At 43.6% G+C, this 19399-nt stretch overlaps 1 protein-coding gene across 1 annotated transcript in view; it reads left to right on the top strand.

Moving 5' to 3' along the window:
• TNRC6A (trinucleotide repeat containing adaptor 6A) overlaps positions 1-19399 on the top strand; it is a 48960-nt gene that overhangs the window by 2988 nt on the left and 26573 nt on the right. Inside the window, 2 exon segments of the mRNA XM_026704061.2 lie at positions 10078-10168; positions 15729-15750. Of these exon segments, the coding sequence (XP_026559846.2) occupies positions 10078-10168; positions 15729-15750 (113 nt within the window).

Below are 19399 nucleotides of genomic sequence, written 5' to 3' on the forward strand. Positions count from 1 at the left end.
CGAGCCACGGACTGGTGCCGGGCTGCGGATCAGGGGTTGGGGGACATCTGATCTACAGTATTAAATTGCAATTCCTTTTGATAATGAATCTATAACAGGCCTGGTGAACCAATATGTGTAGGCAGAGTTGTATAGGAAGAACAGTCTTTCTTTCCAGTCTTTGAAAGTTTGGCCTGCAAACAATCAGTAAAGGGGTCCGTTAAGACTAAGTCCACAATTTGAGAAATGTACAGTAGTTATATGGATGTTGCCAGGTCTCTGCTTCTGTGCCCTGCCCTGTCACCCCAAAAGCTGGCTTCATTCAGTTGTGAATTATTTCAACAATCAACCAGAAACTTGCAAATCTTTGTGCTTGGTATTTGCCCCCCTGCCCATCCTATCTTGTTGACTACTAAGCAAAGGAAAACCATGTCCCAAAGGGTTGTTCCCTGTTGTGGCTTTGGGCGGTCTTTCATCTCTTTGCTTTAGCTAAACGTGTTTAAACGTGGTTTAAATTGTACCTTTCTTAATGGGTAACCTTTGCATATGAAATCCATGCATTAAAAGTTTACCAATTTCTGCCCAAGATTTTAAATTGCAGGTTTAACTTTATCACTTTTAAATTCATTGAAATAGGCCTGAGGTTCACTTTTGGAGTTTTATTTTTAATTCCCATTTCAGATCTTTATTATGTTTTATTTGTGCAAATATCTATGCTCATTTCAACAAGGACTCAAAGTAGTTGGTAGTATCAATACAGATAGTCCTTGATTTACGGCCACAATTGGGCCAAAATGTCTGTTGCTAAGTGAGACATTTGTTAAGCGAGTTTTGCCCTATTTTACAATCTTTCTTGCCATAGTTATTAAGTGAATCCCTGCAATTGCTAAGTAAGTAACACAGTTGTTAAGTGAATCTGGCTTCCCCATTGCCTGCCTTGTCAGAAGATCGCAAAAGGGGATCAACATGATCCTGGGACACAGCAACCGTCATAAATATGAGACAAGTGGCTGAATTTTGATCACATGACCATGGAAATGCTGCAACTGTTATAAGTGTGTAAAATGATCATAAGCCTCTTTTTTTCAGCGCCATTGTAACTTTGAGCAATCATTAAATGAACTGTTATAAGTCAAGGATTACCTGTAAAAATATTATAAGAAGATCACACTGACTAAATCAAGACAGCCTTTATATTACCAGTGTTTAGAGGTTCTGTGCAATGTGAACATGCCTTCTCTCATAAAACAAACCAGATCTGGGTGGGAACGGTGGGTACCAAGTTTGGGTTTTTAGAATGCTATCACCTAGTATTCTGCTAATAATCTGAAGTTTGTGAATTAAATCCATTCTTACAAATGCATTAATTTTTCAGCATCTCTATATCCCTCACCCAGGCAGCTAAGGGCCCAGTAAAATTTATAAATATTACAATAATTATGTAAAAATCTAGAAATGGTTAAAAAAAACACCTTCAAGTGTGGATTGGGGCAGAATGTAAATTTTTCCCCAAAATGGCCTCTTAAAGAGCTAGGCCTTTTATTTCTCTGGAATGCAAGGCTAGCCCATTTTACCGGAATGGGGCAATTCTTGGAAATTCTCCCCTTGATCTGTTGATGAACCCACAATATCCTCTTGTCCGCAAATTAACCAGGAGACTGAATCTAAAACCATATAATTTTGTTGTTAAGATTTCAGCCCATCCAGTCTTTTGATTGTGGAAGGCAGAAACCTGAATAAATAAATCTTTTTAAGACTTCCTTTTTTAAGGTAATAACAAGCACCTTGAATTATATCTGGAAATAAACCGATAACCAGCCTCTTAATAGTGGTGATGCAGAGCTATATCGACTCACTGGTGTACATATTGCTGCATTTTACACCAGATATCCCCTGTACTTTTAAAGTCATTGGAAGTTGAGGTGACAATGGTGTGAGTGACTAGTGCCAGTTCTGAAGGCTGCCTACTCCCAGAAGGGGGGCAGTTGCATGCCAGCTGACTTAGCTACACTGTCCATTAGCTCTCCCAGTAGCAGCTATGAGTCAGGAAGACACTCAAGTTCCAGACCTGCTCCTTCATTGGGAATGCAGCCCAATCTAGAGTAGTTAGGAATGGCACGAACAGTTGTTCCTGGGCAACGCATCTTGCTGGAGTGCGTTTTCAGCAGGTTTTGTCCCATTCGTATCCTTTCAGCCTGCATTAGTACTTCCGTGGCATCTCTGCTTGGCCCAGAGTGAAATCACGTAAAAGGACGACATTTCCTTCTTGAGATACAGCAGCTGACCTTTTTCAACAGTTTCATCTGCATGTTAAATAACACGGAAGGCAGTGCTGAGCCGTGTAGTACTTTATACTGGAGTAGCTAGGAGCTCAAATAATATTGATTGTAATCCTCCATTTAGCGCAGTGTCCCTGAATCTCAACCCTTGTTGGCAGTCCAGAGGAATATCATTGTTAATGATATTGGACCACTGCAGAGTGAGCCACATTCCTTCCAGGTCCTGTCAGGACACCCAGCACTGCCTCCCATGTCTGGGCCGAAGCCTGGCCAGGAGAGATCCAAACCCGTTTCCTTCAGAACTTCCTGAAGCTGCAGCCCGACCATTTTATCCAACCCCCTCTCCCCCGAAATTGGAAGGTTGGAAGTTGCCTGATGCGGATGGACTGAGGGGTGCAGAGGCATGCTACTGCCTTTTTCCAGGACCCAGGCGTCACCCACCCCCCACTCTCGAAAAGACGTTGATCACCCCCCAAATCCAGGCTTCCCGGAGAAGGCCGGTGGGGCGTGGATCTGGCCCAGAGATGGCTCAGCTCATGCCACAGAGGACCCTGCCCAATATTAGAGTTCACAAACCCAGGGGCATCCGAGATCACTGCAGAAGGTACTGCCTCCGCTAGCTCATCTTCTGCCCACAATGTGTAGTGTGTGTGTGTGTGTGTATCTGTATGTGTGTGTGTGTGTGTGTGTGTGTGTGTGTCTATGTATGTATGTATGTGTATATATATATATATATATATATATATATATATATATATATATATATATATATATATATATATATATATGGCATTCAGTTTGTTCGGTATTTTCCCATGTCATTGTAGTTGTGCTTTTAAAGTTGTAGCAACGTTTCGGCAGAATCTCATCTGCCATCATCAGGCTTCTGTATAGTGCAGATGAGATTCTGCCGAAAGTTTAAAAGCACAACTATAATGACGTGGGAAAATACCCGAACAGAGCTGAATGCCATACATACATACATACATACATACATACATACATACATACATACATACATTGTATGTATGTATATATATATCACACACACACAGATTATATATATAGTGTTTTTTACATAAACACACACACACATACCATACCATAAGAGAGAGAGAGAGCGCCAAAGGGATTAACTACTGCTAATCCGGCCCAAAGCCATTCGCTGAGGGAAATGGCTCCCAGACAGGTTTCCTGGCTGTGGGTTCCCGCTTGCTGGCTCTTGCCTGCCTCGTTTTTATCCTTGCAGCCTCTGCTGCAGATGTGCCATTCAAGACCACCTGCTTTCTCCAGTTGCCTTGTGGCCACAGCAAGGTGGAGTTAAATAGGGGCATCGCTGCATCCTCCGGGGATTGTAAAAGTGTGGGCCTCACTTGATTCTGTAAAAACATTTCTTCCTCTTCCAGAGGGGCACATTGGCAACAGAGATCAAGTCGGTATGAAAGGGCAGCAATGTAGGTGAAAGTTCTTGAAAGCGCTGGTGCCGGTTTTGAGGGAGGGGAAGACTGGATGTCCGAAGAGGCGTCAAAGTCCTTCCCGGTCTGAAACATTTTAAGTTGATGCTCCGCTTTTCTCACGTTTCCTTTTCAACCTGTTGCTCAGAGTTTGGCCTGGAGCTGTGGAGATTCTACCTACAAGTTTCATTTTAACTGCTGTAACCCCCATCATCTAATAATCCTTTGATTCTTTTAAAAATAGATCTAATTTAAATAACATTGATGTCCAACCCCAAGAGTTTTGTCTACTTTTAATTGATTAAAATTACAACGTACTGAAATGAGGAGTAGCTGATGTGGCGTGAAAGCAGCTGGTTCGGAATTCGCAGGGGTCTCCACGGAGCTCCTGACGTTCTCCCCTAAGCCTGCTGCCAAACCCTCGAGGGTGGGGTGGGGGTGTCCCCCTCCCCCGATTGATCCAGTCCGAAAAATACAAGCCTCTGTTTATGTGCAGCAAGGACTGTTTGGCGCTGTGGTCTAGATAGTAGGGTGGCGGAATACCTTTAAACCAGCGTCCCCCCAGCCCTTTTGGCACCAAGGCCCAGATTCATGGAAGACACGGACTGGGGGAGGGGAGGGGGCTTCGGTCACTGCCTACTTCCAGCTGTGTGGCTTGAGGGGTAGGGGACCCCTGCTTTAAACAGCTGGCATTCCAGAGCACAGTGGCAATGCTCTCCTAGTAGGCCTGTCCTGGGATCTCTCTCTGACCCAGGCTTCTTAAAAGGGGAGCAGAAGCCCCTCTCAGCCTTCCCTGGGCGAAGTGGCTTCCTTTTCCTCCCCTGGCAATGCCTTTCTCTTCACCGCCTGTTGCAGCCCGTCCCAGGCTGGGCAAAGCTGGATTTCTTCACCTCCCTTTGGCCAATGGGCCAACCAAGTATCCACTACTAAATTTAGCTCCCAACCCTTTGGCTCTGCCAGGCCACGTCCCACCTTCAGCTCCCTCTCTGGCCTCGGGGATCTCCCCATCTTTCTGCCTGGGCTGAGATTGGCACCAGCAGCTGCCCAGCTTCCCTCCTGCCCGTGTCGGTGGGCTCCCCTTTCTTTCAGAGGTCCCCGGTGCCCATTTCTTTGCAAGTTCCGTGCTGCTCCTTTGCAGGCTGCCCGTCTCTTCCTTCTGCCTCATCGTGCCCGGGCTTCCCCAAGGAACGCCTCCTCTCCCAAGACCTGTCGCTTCTCAGTTACGAACCTCCACAGGTCCTTGCAGCCGGCCTGCTTGAACCTGCGTGGCAAATCTCCAACTTTTAACACTTGGGACTTCAACTCCCAGAATTCCCCAGCCAGCCTTGCTTTGCTGGACAGGGAGACTAGGAATCCACAAGTCTTAAAAGTTGCCAAGTTTGGAGACCCCCCTGCTTTATAGATTCATTCACTTGACCGGTTCTTTGGGGTACTGTAGCTATGCGTAGACATCTAGATCTGTTAAGTCTTGCTTATCCCATATAAACGGGGAAAGAGTTCTCTGAGGTGTTAAACTGCGTTTTCCTTCATTTAAGAGGAAAGATGGAAAAACAAAGATGGCATTGAAAACCTTTGTGTTACATTGTGAGCAAAAAGAAGGCTGTGGTTGCTTAAGCTGTATTGCATCTTTTTGATTCAGGAATACTTTCTTGCAGTTAAGTGTTATCTGTACTCAGCCTTATTCTCTTAGTCCCCACAACCACTGCATTACTCACAAGATAAGTCCTGTGGAGTGCTGTGAAAATTTCTCCAGCTATGAAAACTCTCCATAAAATATTCTGATTTTCATAGTCTTAACTTCTTTGAAGAGAGAAGACTTCTATTGCTAACTTTCCATACAGAGGACATTGTTAGCATGCTCCTTCCCCCTCCCTCTGGAAACCCAATCTTAGAAAATTACAGTGGGGCTAAAAAGTTTGTGAACCTTTTGGATTGCCGGTATTTCTGCATAAATGTGATCTAAAATGTGACCTGTTCCCACATAAAGCCTAAACATAGACAAAGAAAGCCCGATTAAACAAATACGACAAATACTTTGTTCATTTATTTATTGAGGAAAATGACCCAAAACTACATATTTCTGTGTAACAAAAATATTCAATGCATTAATACCATTTAGAACAGTAGGACAATCTGATCACTGGAAACTGTACGTGTCAAGAGTTGCCACAACTCAAACCTCTAAACCAGGAGTCCCCAAACTTGAGCAACTTTAAGACTTGTGGACTTCAACTCCCAGAATGCTGGTTGGAGAATTCTGGGCGTTGAAATCCACAAGTCTTAATGTTGCCAAGTTTGGAGACCTCTGCTCTAAATAGAAACAATCCTTGAATCCATTTGTTGAGAAAGGTGGAGTTTATTAGAGATCAAGTGCATTGCAGTAGTGTAGGGGTGTCAAACTATGGCCCCCAGCCAGAGGCATCATGTGCTGGTCCCGGCCGTTTTAGCAAAGGAGAAAAAACTCCCGATATGTCACGTGAAGACGCGAGTTTGACGCCCTTGCAGCAGTGCAAAGCCAGAACTGAAAATCGCGCACCGAAATCCCTAAGTTCTATTCTTTCCTCCCTTCACTGTCTCTCGGTGCTCCCCCCAGCATAACCAATCTGGTTCAAGCAAGGTGTTTTCCTAACAGTCAATCCAAGCCCAGGTTGGTATGTGGACCCCTCCTTCCAGCTGGGTGACTGTAGGAGATAAAACATTTCCTTTCGTTTCCCCGAAGCCTTCCTCCCCTCCCCCCTTCATTCCTCTCTCCCCACACTTCACGGTAGTCTGTCACTACAGTGAAGCATAAAGATTGCAGCTGATAGTCTGAATCGTTTAAAATTAAGGGCAAAAGCCAGTGCTTTCTCTGGCAATCTGGCCCTGCACCAGTTCATCTCCCCACAGCCAGTCTGGCACAGCATCCATTTTGCACATCAAGCGGGACAGGTGCGGTGCAGCTCAGGCAGGAGCCAATGTGCCAACAGTGCAAGGAATTGCTCTGCTACAGGCTGCTTAGTCCTGAGAGGTGGAAAAAGGTTCCTCCTGGCTCTTGTGCAGGGTGGCAACCTCGCTCTTTGGGTGTGAGAGATTTGCATGCGTGGCTGAGGGAAGAGCTGGGTGTGAGTAGCTGGCCCTGTATTGCGTAGCCTGCTGCGTGGAGGCACCTAATCCCACAGCACCTGCGTGTTCCCATATCATTGAGCTCTGAAAGGGCCGACTTCAATGCTGAATGCCCCTTTCTGCACACTGAATGGGGAGATCACACAGTGGTAGTCCTCGAGTTAACAGCAGTTCATTTAATGACTGTTCAAAGTTACAGTGGCATTGAAAAAAGTGACATGACTATTTTTCACAGTTACCACCTTTGCAGCATCCCCATGGGACACATGATCAAAATACAGATGCTTGGCAACTGGTTCATACTTATGACCGTTACAGCATCCTGGGGTCCCCCCTTTTTTGGGGGGGGGGCTTCTGACAAGCAAAGTCAATGGGGAGCCAGATTCCTTTAACAACCTGGTTACTAATTTAACAATGGCAGTGATTCAACAAACGTGGCGAGAAAAGTCGTAAAATGGGGCACTGGACAAATTTTTCATTTAGCAACATAAATTCTGGGCTCTATTGTGGTCTTAAGTCGGGGACTACTTGTAATTTAAAATGGCTGGAAAACCAGGATCTTGTCGGAAGGACAGAAGTGGAAGAGTTTTGGGAAGGCAGTTCTTCTAAGGTAGCTAAACCGCATTCTTTCTGCGGTCTCATAAATGAAAACCTCAAAAAATAGTCCTGTCCCAATCCAAATCCTTGCTCCAGATTTGTGTTTTGTAGGACTTTAAGTCAAGGCTTGCATGCATATTTTATATTTCAATTGATTGCTATGCCAGGGGAGGGGAGTCCTTCAGGTGGTTGGATTATTTCCTTGAGAGCATCACTGAGGTATATTTCACAGCCATGCTTGGTACTCGGGAGACAAACTCATTTCCTTCAGTTTTTGTAGGAGTGTGGTTTTTCCCTAAAATGGGCAGTTGCTTTTGAGAGTGGACCTCAGATTCTAGCTAGTCCAGGGGAACTTTTGTCTTCCTTCTGTGTTGAAGTGCTCAGCATTGGGATGCCTTGGTAAATATTTATTTTTTTATTTGTCAAACATGTACAAGATAACAAGTATAGGTATGAACATAAACATGAACAAAGGAAGTAAATACAGATAAATGGGGACAGTAAGACAGGGACAGTAGGCACACTGGTGCGCTTATGCACCCATAAGATATTCAGATATTGTCTCTGAATATTATTATCTCCCAGTGTCCGAGAATGTATGCATACAAAGCATCTACTTTTGCAATCCACATTCAATGTTTTTCATCTTTAGGTGGTCTTGAATGATCGGTGAAAATTCCTCTCCTGGGGATCTTCTCCCAGGGACGGAATTTCCACCCATCGTTCCTGTCCATATCAAGATGAAGAATATCGAATTTGCTGTTGCAAATGTTGTCAACAGGAGACTTTAAGTTTCTGCCTGAACTCCGTAAGGTTAAGTGAAAATGTCTTGGGTCAAACCATCCTGCCCTTGATTGTGCTGAGGGGGCTCTGGCTGAATCCTGCAGACTCTGGGAACGCAAGACCCACAGTACGGATTTTAGATAAAAACTTGCAGAATGGAGGGGAAGAAGGAGGTGTAATAGGATCATTAAATAAGTCAAGGAAAAGCTATTAGTTCATAAATCTTGTTACATCTACCTTAAAGCTCAGGATGGTATGAGCAAAAGGAGCTTGAACTCAACTAAGAATGGGAAATCAACGGCAATGCGCCGGATCTCATAGGGACGCCAGGATATTTTCCACACTCCGTTGGCTATAGCAGCTGAAGGATACGGGAAGCCATAGCTATCTGCACCTGCTTAGAAATTAGTTAATTTAGTAAAAGTGTGGAAAACATTGGCATTAAAATCAGGAGATAAACAAGAAGAACAATTCTGTATTATTTACGATAAATCAAGGAGAAGTTGCAATGCTGCGTTCCAAAGCGAGAAAAAAAAACGGCAAAGAGGCTATTAGAATGAAGAGGGATTTTAATTGCTCCAACCTCTCTTAGAAAACAAACCGGACGGGGTTTGCTCCAGGAAGCACCTTTCGCTGATAATGCTGCCCTTCAGACAGAAAAGGAGAGCATCAAAGTATATTAACCGCCAGTGGCCTGATACTGACTGAAGAATAAAATCTAGTAAACGATATGGAGGCACATTAATAGGAGCATGGGAAGAAAGCCAGGATTGAAGCTTTACTTAAAAGTGTGTGCAGCCTGCTTCGTTCAGGGGAATCTGCCACTTCCTCACGCGGCCTTTTGTCCGCTGCAGCTCAGCATTGTGTGTCTTCAGTGACTGGAGCAGCTTTGGGAGGCCGGGGCTGCGGGTGGGTGCAGTTCTTCCCCCCTTATTTGGAAATGCCTCGGGGGGGTCTCTGGGCAAACCAAGTTTTTGGTGGCTAAATTGCAACGTTTTGCGTAGTAAATAAGTTTTTGAAAACAACATTCTCACGAAGTGGCAGCCTTTGGTTACCAAATATAATAATGACAAATTAAATTGGGTTTTAATTACCCACTGGTTTCATGGAGGGCTTACTTTGATAAAAACCATCTTCTTGTTGGACCCTTTCCGTGTGAGCCTGTTGATGCTTCCCTTTGCCCCCCCCCCGCCCCCCAAATCTCTCCCTGCGTTGGAGGTCTTCTAGTCCAACCCTCTGCTGAAGCAGGAGACTCCAGGCCATTTGGTCCTTTCCTCGTTCATAAATCTTCACCCTCAAATTCTGCTCAGTGCTGTGCCTTCCCTGAACTTGGATAGTTAATCATGCCTGTTTTAAATGTAGTGCAACAAATTGGAAGAAAGCGCAACAAGTAAACTAACGTGTCGCCTTTCATTTTTGTAAAGTTCAGGTTTAATAGGAACATATTGTAGGTAGTCCTCATCTTATGACCACAGTTAGGACCAGAATTTGTATTGATAAGCAAGGCAGTGGTTAAGTGAGTCACACCCAATTTTAATATCTTTTTACCATAGTTGTTAATTGAATCACTGCAGTTGTTAAGTGGTCATTTAATGAATCCAGCTTTCCCCATTGACTTTGCTTGTCAGGACCCAGCTGGGGAGGTCATAAACTGCGGTCACAGCAACCATCATAAAGTCATATTAATTGCAAGTCCCCAAATTTTATTCACATGACCAGATGCCACAGTGGCCGTAAGTGCAAGGACAGGTCATAAGTTACCTTTTTTTCAGTGCCATTTTTAACTTCCAGTGGTCACTAAATGAGCAGCAGTTGTGAGGGCTACCTGCAGTAGTTGGGATATTTTTCCAGAATGCATTCCTAACTTCAGCCTTATCCTCCAGGGAATTGGTGCAAGAGGAGGAAGAACAGTTGATGGAAGAAAAGAGAAAGAGGAAAGACGACAAGAGAAAGAAAGAAGCTGCTCAGAAGAAGGTGAGTGGGAGAGTAAGGTGTTTCGTAAAGTGAAGTTGTGCCCTGGGGTTACCTGGATGATGTTCCAGATGTGTGCACACTACTTAAGATACTTGCTTGGGGCGTATTAATTTAGGGGAAAAAAGTGAGTGCTCTATAACCGGTCTGGCATGTGATAGAAATATCAGGTGACGCCAGAGTCGCCTTGTGGGAAGGATGGGCGGCATAAAAATTTAATAAATAATAAATAAAATTACACACACACACACACACACACACACATGTTCTAACAGTAATGCTACAGCGTACATCACATAAATAATAGCAATACATTTCTTATCTACACAGTTTTCTGTTAACCAGTAGAATTCATAACCTAGAATGATACAGAATAAGATTTCACGTGAGTCGATACGGGTAATAAAGGGGGATTAGAATTTCCCGGAGAATAAAGATAGTTTATAAAGACAATAAAGACAGGGCATGACAGTAATGAAGGCACTTTCCTTCTTATTCCTAGTCGTTGGAAAAGTAAATGAGGAGGGATTTATATCCTCTGGCATGTTGTAGCATTGCCCTTTCTGCCTGTTTGATTTTTGGCAATAAACATCAGCCATCAGTCATGGCACATGGATTCAACAAGGTAGCATTTTGAACAATAAGTGAATCCAGTAAAATTGTTAGCCATGGTAACTGTCACTCATGGGGATCAACACTAAAAATTCTTTAATTGCCTCAAATACAGTAGTAGTATAAAGTGTATTTTTTAAAAACCCCATAATTACAGTGTTTTTTAAAAAATCCCATGGCAATTAAGACTTTTGGCACAGGTCTTTTTCTTGCAGCTAGAGCTCAGATGATTGAGTGGGAATAGTCTCTAATATGTTGGATACGTTTTGAAAACAATATTATAAAAATCAGATGAGACAAAAAAGTGGAATATGTTCATCAAGGTGGTAATTTAAATTATCCAGTCAAGAGCTTTGCGGAGAGAAACCACAGTTATACCCTCCCTGCTCTCTTTTTGCCTCCTACTAATCTGAAAAATATCCAGATACCCATTGTCATATTTTTTGTGGTATGTGCCTTATGTGGGCTTCCTTTATCAAAAGTATTGTAGAATACAAAACTTATTTTGTGAAAATGCATTAGATACAGCATTTATAGTATTAGCTTCCTGGTTACCAGGTAGAAATAAACCAAAATCAAAAGTATACACTGCTTCATGAAGATAAAGTCAACATTTTTGCTGTTTTTATGCTTCAGGTATGTTTTTGGAGGTTAATCCATTGCTGTTTGCCTACTTCTGTGTCAGGCACAGGAAGGCTTGAAAAAAATGTGTCTGGCCCTTATTACTTGCTGATGTAATATTCTTTTTAATCATTTGCTTAACCTTTTTTTCTGTGAGTTGACAAATGGCACCCAGCGTGAACTACCTATAGAAACAACAAAGGGACTTAAGTTCCCATTGTTTCTTTCGGCAGAACATTTTTTAAAAAAGAATTGGAGGTGCGGTTCCAGCAAGCCAGAAGCTAGTTGAAAGACTATAATAGAAAGGTCCGAGTGGGACTCTTTTGTATTGACATTAGAAGATTTTTTTTTTTAAAAAAAAATTTAGTATAAGGTTACTAAAAGCGTCATGAAGTTTATTTATTAGAATCAAACTGTAAGTAGTCCTTGACTTATGACTGGGTTGCTTAGAGACGGTTCAAAGTTATAACAGACCCTCCAAAAGGTATTTAGTTTCAAAGTTAGTCACTGCAACGTCCCCACAATTATTTGCCTTGACAACTGTCCACAGAGACACTAAGCACACCCACCCTCCCTCCAGTCCTCCCATCCAGTGGTGGTATTCAGCTGGGTTGCACCGGATCGGGCGAATCGATAGCAAGGATTTGGCCGGGGTTGCCAAAATGGTAGTAAGTTCTGGCTGGCGACGCCCCTGACACGGTCGCCCTCCCTCCTGATGCTCGCTCACCCTGCCTGCCCGCCCGCCCGGCATTCGCCTAAGATATTTCTTTTTTTTCCCCCCTCCCGACAATCAGCTGTTCATAGGATCAGCCGTGCCGGGATTCCCCTTGCTGAGGCCCCGGAAGGCAAAAAATGGCTCAGGCCCCTCCCTCTATTTTTTGCCTTCCTGAGCCTCAGATGACTTTAGGGGAGCAAAAATGCCCCCCCCCCTTAGAGGCTCTTCTGAGGCCCAGAAGGCCCCCAAAATGGGTGGGGGGGATGGCTGCAAAAAAAAGAAGCCACGCCCACCCAGTCACATGGCCACACCCACCAAGCCACATCCACAGAACCGGTAGTAAAAAAAATGTTGAATCCCACCACTGCTCCCATCCTACCTCGCTGGATCCCCACAGGCCTTGCAAGGGTCAGCTTCCCATCCCACCGGGTCCCACGCCCCCATCCCAGACCGCTCCCTTACCTCCTGTTGACTCCTTAGGCCTGGGAAGGGAGCAGTCACCGCACCTGTCCTAACCTCCCTTTTCACTTGCTGTGGTTGCTAGTGATTGGGCCAACCCTAAGCAGTCCCATCGAGGAAGGCCAGGCATGACCCCATCAGCTCTTTGGCTGGAACAGGAAAGCGCCCTGGCAGACGAACAAGCTGACCTCGGAAAGGGCAGCTCGCTTAGTTTAAAACACAAGTTCAAGCCTGACTCTGTTTGGTTTACTACCCCAAGTTTTCGGTGGACTTGAATTTCAAGCTACATTTTGAGGCACGTTGAAGAACAAATATTGCCTTGTGTTATGGTAAAAATAACTGTTGAGAGCTTTTACTTGAAAGTCCATTGTAATGTGCTGAGTCACTTTCTAAAAGAAAACATTGGGTATTGTTTGCTTATTTCACAATATTTATAGACTGCCCCATTCCAGCCGGACTTTGGTCAGGATATAAGATCAAATCAAACAAAATAAAAAAAAATATACATAAAAATATTATTAATATTAAAATATATATTTTTAAATCAATCCCTATGCAAAACAAAACAAACTGTAGTCTGAGCCAGAGTTCTTTGATGTGCTCATGGAATGCCATCTGCACCCAAGGAGGAGAGAGAATATTCCACCAAGTAGCTTGTCATCCCTGGGAAGACCTGATCCAAGACCCATGAACTTCGAAGGGAAGTGGTCCTGCACAGGCCTCTCTTCATTATTCTATCAGATAGGAAGATTGGAAGATTTGAACCTAGCAAGACTTCACTATAATGGCCACCATGCTCTACAAGGTTTTAAAGGAATTTACCAGGACTTGGAAGTTAGCTTGGAAACCAACTGGCAATTATTGCAGTGACTTCAGAGTAGGTGTTATTCTGGCCTGGTGGGGCTGTTTTACCAGGCATATATTGACACATTTTGTACCAGCTGTATAGACGTGGGGTGGGTTAAAGTAGCCGTCCAGCTGAATGGTAACGAGGATGTGGGCAGAGACCCCTTCCACCGGTAGTTTTCATCTGTGTTTTCACCAGCAGCCAGTGGTTCAGGAGGATCCCTGGGCTGTGAATCCTTCAGGGAGAGTTCGGCCCCATCAAGAGCCGGATGTCTCTTGGCTACTGGTGACTCCAGCCAAGGTTTAGTTCACTGCCTCCAGATGCTTCCAGGCTCCAATCTCTTCTGGGGTATCTCTGCCTTAGTAGGCTTGGCGATGTATAACTGGGTATATCTGCAAAATGATGACCCTTCATTCCAGACCCTTGAATGATTTCTCTCAGCAGTTGTGTGTAGATGTTAAAATGAACTGGCGGGAAGCATTCCACCCCAAGGGGTTTCAGGGAATCAAGTGCTGATCTCCCACGATCACCAGCTGTGGGAGCAGTGGAACCACTGCAGGATGGTGACGCCAATTCCCAGCTCATAAAGCAAAGCAGGAGGATGTTCCGGTTGGTGGTATCAAGACCACCAAGATGGACCCATTCCCAGGGCTAGGATCCTATCGGCATTACAACCGGTTTGGTGAGTGTACGCTTTGCACGCCTGCACACTATATATCACTGGCTTCTGCAAGCATTCACCTCCTCCAGCTGACAAGCGGCACTCAGCTGTGCTGCGCAAAGCAGCTGAGTTGGAAAAAGCGGAATAAAGCACAGCCCAGAGCTCGGGTGGGCAGGCGGGCCAAACAGAATATCATTGCAGCAAACCAGTTCGGTCTCAGCTGCTCTTCGGAGCTAGCGGTTCAGTATAATCCCACCCCTGCCCATTCCCCCGCTTGGATCCTGACAATGGTCATCATTTAAACTAGTGACCATTAGCCTTGCAGAAAAAGGCACAATCAACTGGCACAAAAAGCCCAGAGTCCTCAAGGAACAGGGCGGCCTTGTCATTTAAATGAATACATTTGTGGCTGAAGGGAATTCAGATAACCTCCACCCATTTTGGGTAACTCTCCCTTCCATGGTCTAGCCTATTTCGCACTGAAAAAAACAACAACTCATCACTACATGTCAGTCACCTCCAGCTTGTTACAATCCTGAGGTGCTTGTCATTGTTCCTACTTTTATTGTAGTAGCAGGGTTGTATCTTATGATTTATATGAATGTATTTTTATGATGCGATGATTTATCACTTATTGCTTGTATGTACACTCAGAGCTTATGCACCACAAATTCCTTGTGTCCAATCACACTTGGCCCATAAAGTGTTCTGTTCTGTTCTGTTCTACTCTACCTTACCCTACCCTACCTTATCTTATTCTACCCTATTCTACTCTACCCTATTCTACTCTATCCTACCCTACCCTACCTTCTAGGACAGTAGAGAAGCAAGTTCACCCACTGCTCTTTGTGACAGCCCTTCAGATATTTGATGAGAACAGGGATGGGGAACCAATTAAGTTTTAGAGTAGAACTGATTCAAGGTTACCTTCAACCACTGGTGCTCATCCAGTCCCTTTCTCAGCCCATCTGACCTTACAAGGCTGTTATAGGAATACAATGCAAGCAGGCCTCTCTGTAAGCAGAACCAAGTTTCTGGAGACAAAGCAGGATATAAATCTAATCACAGTAATATTAATCCATGAGGTTTCTCGAGCCTCCCCTGCTCACCAGGCTTAGATGCCCCATTTGATCACGAGCTGTTGACCAAGCCGTGGGAGAGACTTCTCGTCTTCCCAGCCCGACGGGGCTTCCAAGAGGCCTGGGGCGGCCGTTGTGGACCCGCATGCTCTCCTTGGCCGGGTCTAGCGTGGTCTCGTATTTCAGTCTTGTTTTCATAGCAGCTGGAATATTTTATCAGATGCCTTAATTGGGAGTTAAGTGGGGTTGAGGATTTTTTTGTAAGGAGAGAAAGAAGATCTAACAGATGCACATTGCGATTGTCCAACAATCCTCTAACCATGTTGGTTTGCAGCTCCCATAATGTGTAACAAGCATGATAATTAACTAAGCATAAAATATAAACCTTTATAGGGTGCCACTTTAGAAAACAGTTTGTTGGGGGTAGAAGAAATAATAGAAACAATGTTTTCTGGTTAGACATGCCTTAAGAAAGCCAATAATGCCCCTAAATTGGTAGTAGGCCTAGTAGTGATCAAAGGAGAATCAGGAAATCAGTAACCAAATTTTCTTTCTTTTTAACTTCACAGGCCACTGAACAAAAAAACAAAGGTAAGTTAGTTGAAATACTTAGAGTTATTTCCCCACCACTTTGGTATTTATCCTCGGGGGTGGGGGGTGGGTTGTTTGACTGAAGATTTTATAAGAGACCTGACGGAGGTATGATCAGATACTTCCAGGTGTTCACCTTTGTGGTCTGAAAAGCACCTGCAAGCAGTTTGCTCTTCCCATCACTTGTCATACTCAGTCTTACTTATTGAGTCCCACAAAATGAGAACAAAAGGCAACAAATTAACCTGGGGAAATTCCTTGATCTTCTTTTAAAATACAAGAAATGATCTCCTTTTCCCATATCCCATCTCTTAACAAATGTATAAAATTATCATCAGTCCTGATGCCAGCAGAATCCATTGAGAGTTAACAGTTCTATTTTAATCAAGTAAATCAAATCAAATAAAAATTTCTTTTTATTCTAACCAATCTTGATCTTTAATAGCTTCAAATAATGTCTTAGAATTTGGTGTCTTATTATTTTATTTTTCTTTGTTCATTCTCACAAGATTCTTCAAAATGTTAGCAAGCCTCTTTTGAAAATCTAATCTGTGATAATTATCCAGGTCACTTTCTTAGTTCATTAGTACATTCCTTTTAATTATTAAGATGTCAGCAGCTGTTTCTTGTGTATGTCCAGTATAGCATCTTTTTCCATTCCATTCTTGTAGCCTGTCATTTTTAAATCCACTTTCAAATCAATTTCAATCATATCAGGTAATACTTGTTCCTGTTCTATAATACCTTGTAAATACAGTCTGTCTATAGAGGCAGATATTGACTTCTGTCCATCGTTCCCAAATATCCTTGAAGACATCCGATGTTAAAATGTTTCCTGTGTTAGTAAGTCAAGTTTGGATGTTCTTCTTAATCTTTAGTTCCCTCTAGTGTCCAACTATTAGAGTCTTTTATTTTTTAATTCAAAGGAGAAGCATTTTCTCATGGGAAGGGTTTTTTATAATTCAGATTAACAGTATTGGAAAGGGACCTTGTAGGTCATCTAGTCCAACCCGCACACCCAAGCAGGAGACCCTACACCATTTCTGACAGATCTCTTCAGTCTCTTCTTGAAAGCCTCCAGGGATGAAGCTCCCACGACTTCTGAAGGCAACTTCTGTTCCATCGGTTGATTGTTCTCCCTATCAGAAAGTTTCTCCTTATTTCCAGGTTGAATCTCTCCTTGTTCAGTTTCCATCCATTATTCCTTGTCTGGCCTTCGGGTGCCTTGGAAAATAGCTGGACCCCCTCCTCCTCTCTGGGGCAACCCCTCAAATATTGGAGCACTGCCATCATGTCTCCCCTGGCCCTTCCCTTCACTAGACAAGCCATACCAAGTACTTGCAACCGTTCATCATATGTTTTAGCCTCCAGTCCCATAATTCATTCTACACTGGAATGGATTCTTTGGTCTTTTAGAGGATGCCGCTATACTTGTGGCTTTGTTTAGATTGTACTGTTATTTTATACCAGGGGTCTCCAAACTTGGCAACTTCAAGACTTGTTGGCTCTCTGACTGGATGGCTGAGGAATTCTGAGAGTTGAAATGTTAAAGTTGCCGAGTTTGGAGACTCCTGGGTTTTTTTTTTACTGCTGGTGCCCAGAGAGCATTAAGAGTGGGGTAGAAACGCTGTAAAAGTTATAAACAAGCGGCTTGCGATGGGGCGGGGCTTCAGTTGCAACGTTCACATAATCAATTCTCGTGAGATTCCTGATTGTTTCCTGTCCTGCCAGTTGAAGCAGGCAGCGATAATCCTGTTTGTTTGCTTATGAAATCCAGTGTCATCCTCAGGTGGATTGAATTCTCTGGGAGTCTTGGATTCTTCCAGTTGTCTTTATGTTTTGTTCCCTTCTGCAAGGCTAGAAGAGGTTTAAGTATCTTTTGCCGCCTTGGCCATTCTGCTTTTCTGCTGGGGAGGGTTGGGCAAGATGCCCTCCTGACTTTCCTCACGCAGCATTTACACTGAACAAACCAACATCCTCCCTCCCTCCCTCCAGTGCATGGGAGTGACGTCACTTGTGGCAGCTTATGAGTTCCTTCCCGGAGACTCTTAGTTTCCATTAAAGAGCTTTCAAATATTTTATGGGTGATGGAGCAGAAATCTGGTCCTTCATCGTATGAACTGAACCCAGCTAATCTGTTTTCCTTCGTTTAGTTAAATTAATTGTTCCTTGTGCTTCCTACAAAATGTGCTTGATGTGTAAGAAGCACATTGTATTGCAAAACTTGAAGAGGGGACGTTTCAAATTTGAAGTGCTTTGAACTTGAAGTATTGTGTTTTGAGTCCGGAACAATCTTTGAGTTCGGAGTGGTTGATTCCTACCTTACCTTGTGGTTTCCAGCATCTTCCAGCCAGTTTGGAAGTATTCTGCCTTCCAAGCTCAGTAGCATTTCTGTAACGGTAGGAAGAGAGGTGTTTTCAGCACGAAACAGGGCCTTGTACCATTCTGCCTACCATTAAAGAAGCCGCTGTGGTGACTGATTTGTTTAGCATTGATAGATGCTAGTTGAACTGAGGAGACTGATCTTTCGAAGGCATTCAGTTAGAGAAACATAGCATGTTCATCCACTCTCTGAATAGTCTTCATTTCAAAAATGTCAGTATATTTCTAGTGGATAGTGGAAGTGAGCCTTAATAACAGCAAAATTTGGCGTTTTTATTTTCCTTACGTGAGAGCTGAGCAAGAATTAAAACTGCTTCCAAAATGCATACATTCTGGAAAATAAGTAGGTGCCCTTTGCTGAAGAAAACGCTTTCCTTAAAATTGGAACAGTTTTCCTCTGGATTAATATTGAATACCTGGAAAACCTTTCATCCTCATAATTTTGCTTGTAGCAGAGTATTTAACGTTGTGGCAGGTTTTCTTTTCAAAAAGCGCCCCCACCCCACCCTGTGCTGAGTGGAGCTTGCCATTCCTCCACTGAGACTGTCTCTTCTGCAGAAGAAGAAGGCCGGAAGGTGTCTTTGGTGGGGTGAGAGGGGGCTTGGTGTCTGGCCATGCAACATTTGCAGGTGGAGAGCTTGTTGGGCCGTTCCTTCGAGCAGCACGTGGACCATGCTTTAAAAGTGGCAATAAAAGGACAAATTGTATAGGCAACATTATTTCATCTTATGCAATAAAGGGGTTTAGTTTCTGATTGTGTAGGATGGCTCTTCATCAGATGACCAGATCCTGTCTTTCCTGAAGTTATTCAAATTACCGTATTTCCCCATGTATAAGCACCCCCTTTGTATAAGCCACCCCCCCAATTTTTGGACTGTGAAGTTTTGAAAAAAATATTTTATTAGAGAAACAAGTTATGAAGAAAGAAAATTTACAAAGAAACAAAATTCGACGTCTAGATCTACAACTTCGGTCATGACGCCGAAAGCGGTGCGGGCGACGCTAGCAATCTACACATCGGAACGAGAGTAGGAACGAAGCATTCAGGCCGATGCCTAGCGTATGCATTTCTATCGCGTACTCGCACTCGTAATCGTATCATCACGTACAATTTTTACAAAAAAGTATAGCATACTGCTGGAAAACCAGTTTATTCCTACTTTATTATTTTATGCCTTTTTCACGTATAAAAAGTGTACCTGCTTTGTATATGCCACCCCCCTACTTTTTGGGCTTGAAAATTTTGGAAAAAAGGGGTGGCTTATAC

The sequence above is a fragment of the Pseudonaja textilis genome, chromosome 14 (assembly GCF_049901715.1).
Source record: "Pseudonaja textilis isolate UNSWEBS1 chromosome 14, rPseTex1.2, whole genome shotgun sequence".
In the NCBI taxonomy this organism is placed as follows: domain Eukaryota; kingdom Metazoa; phylum Chordata; class Lepidosauria; order Squamata; family Elapidae; genus Pseudonaja; species Pseudonaja textilis.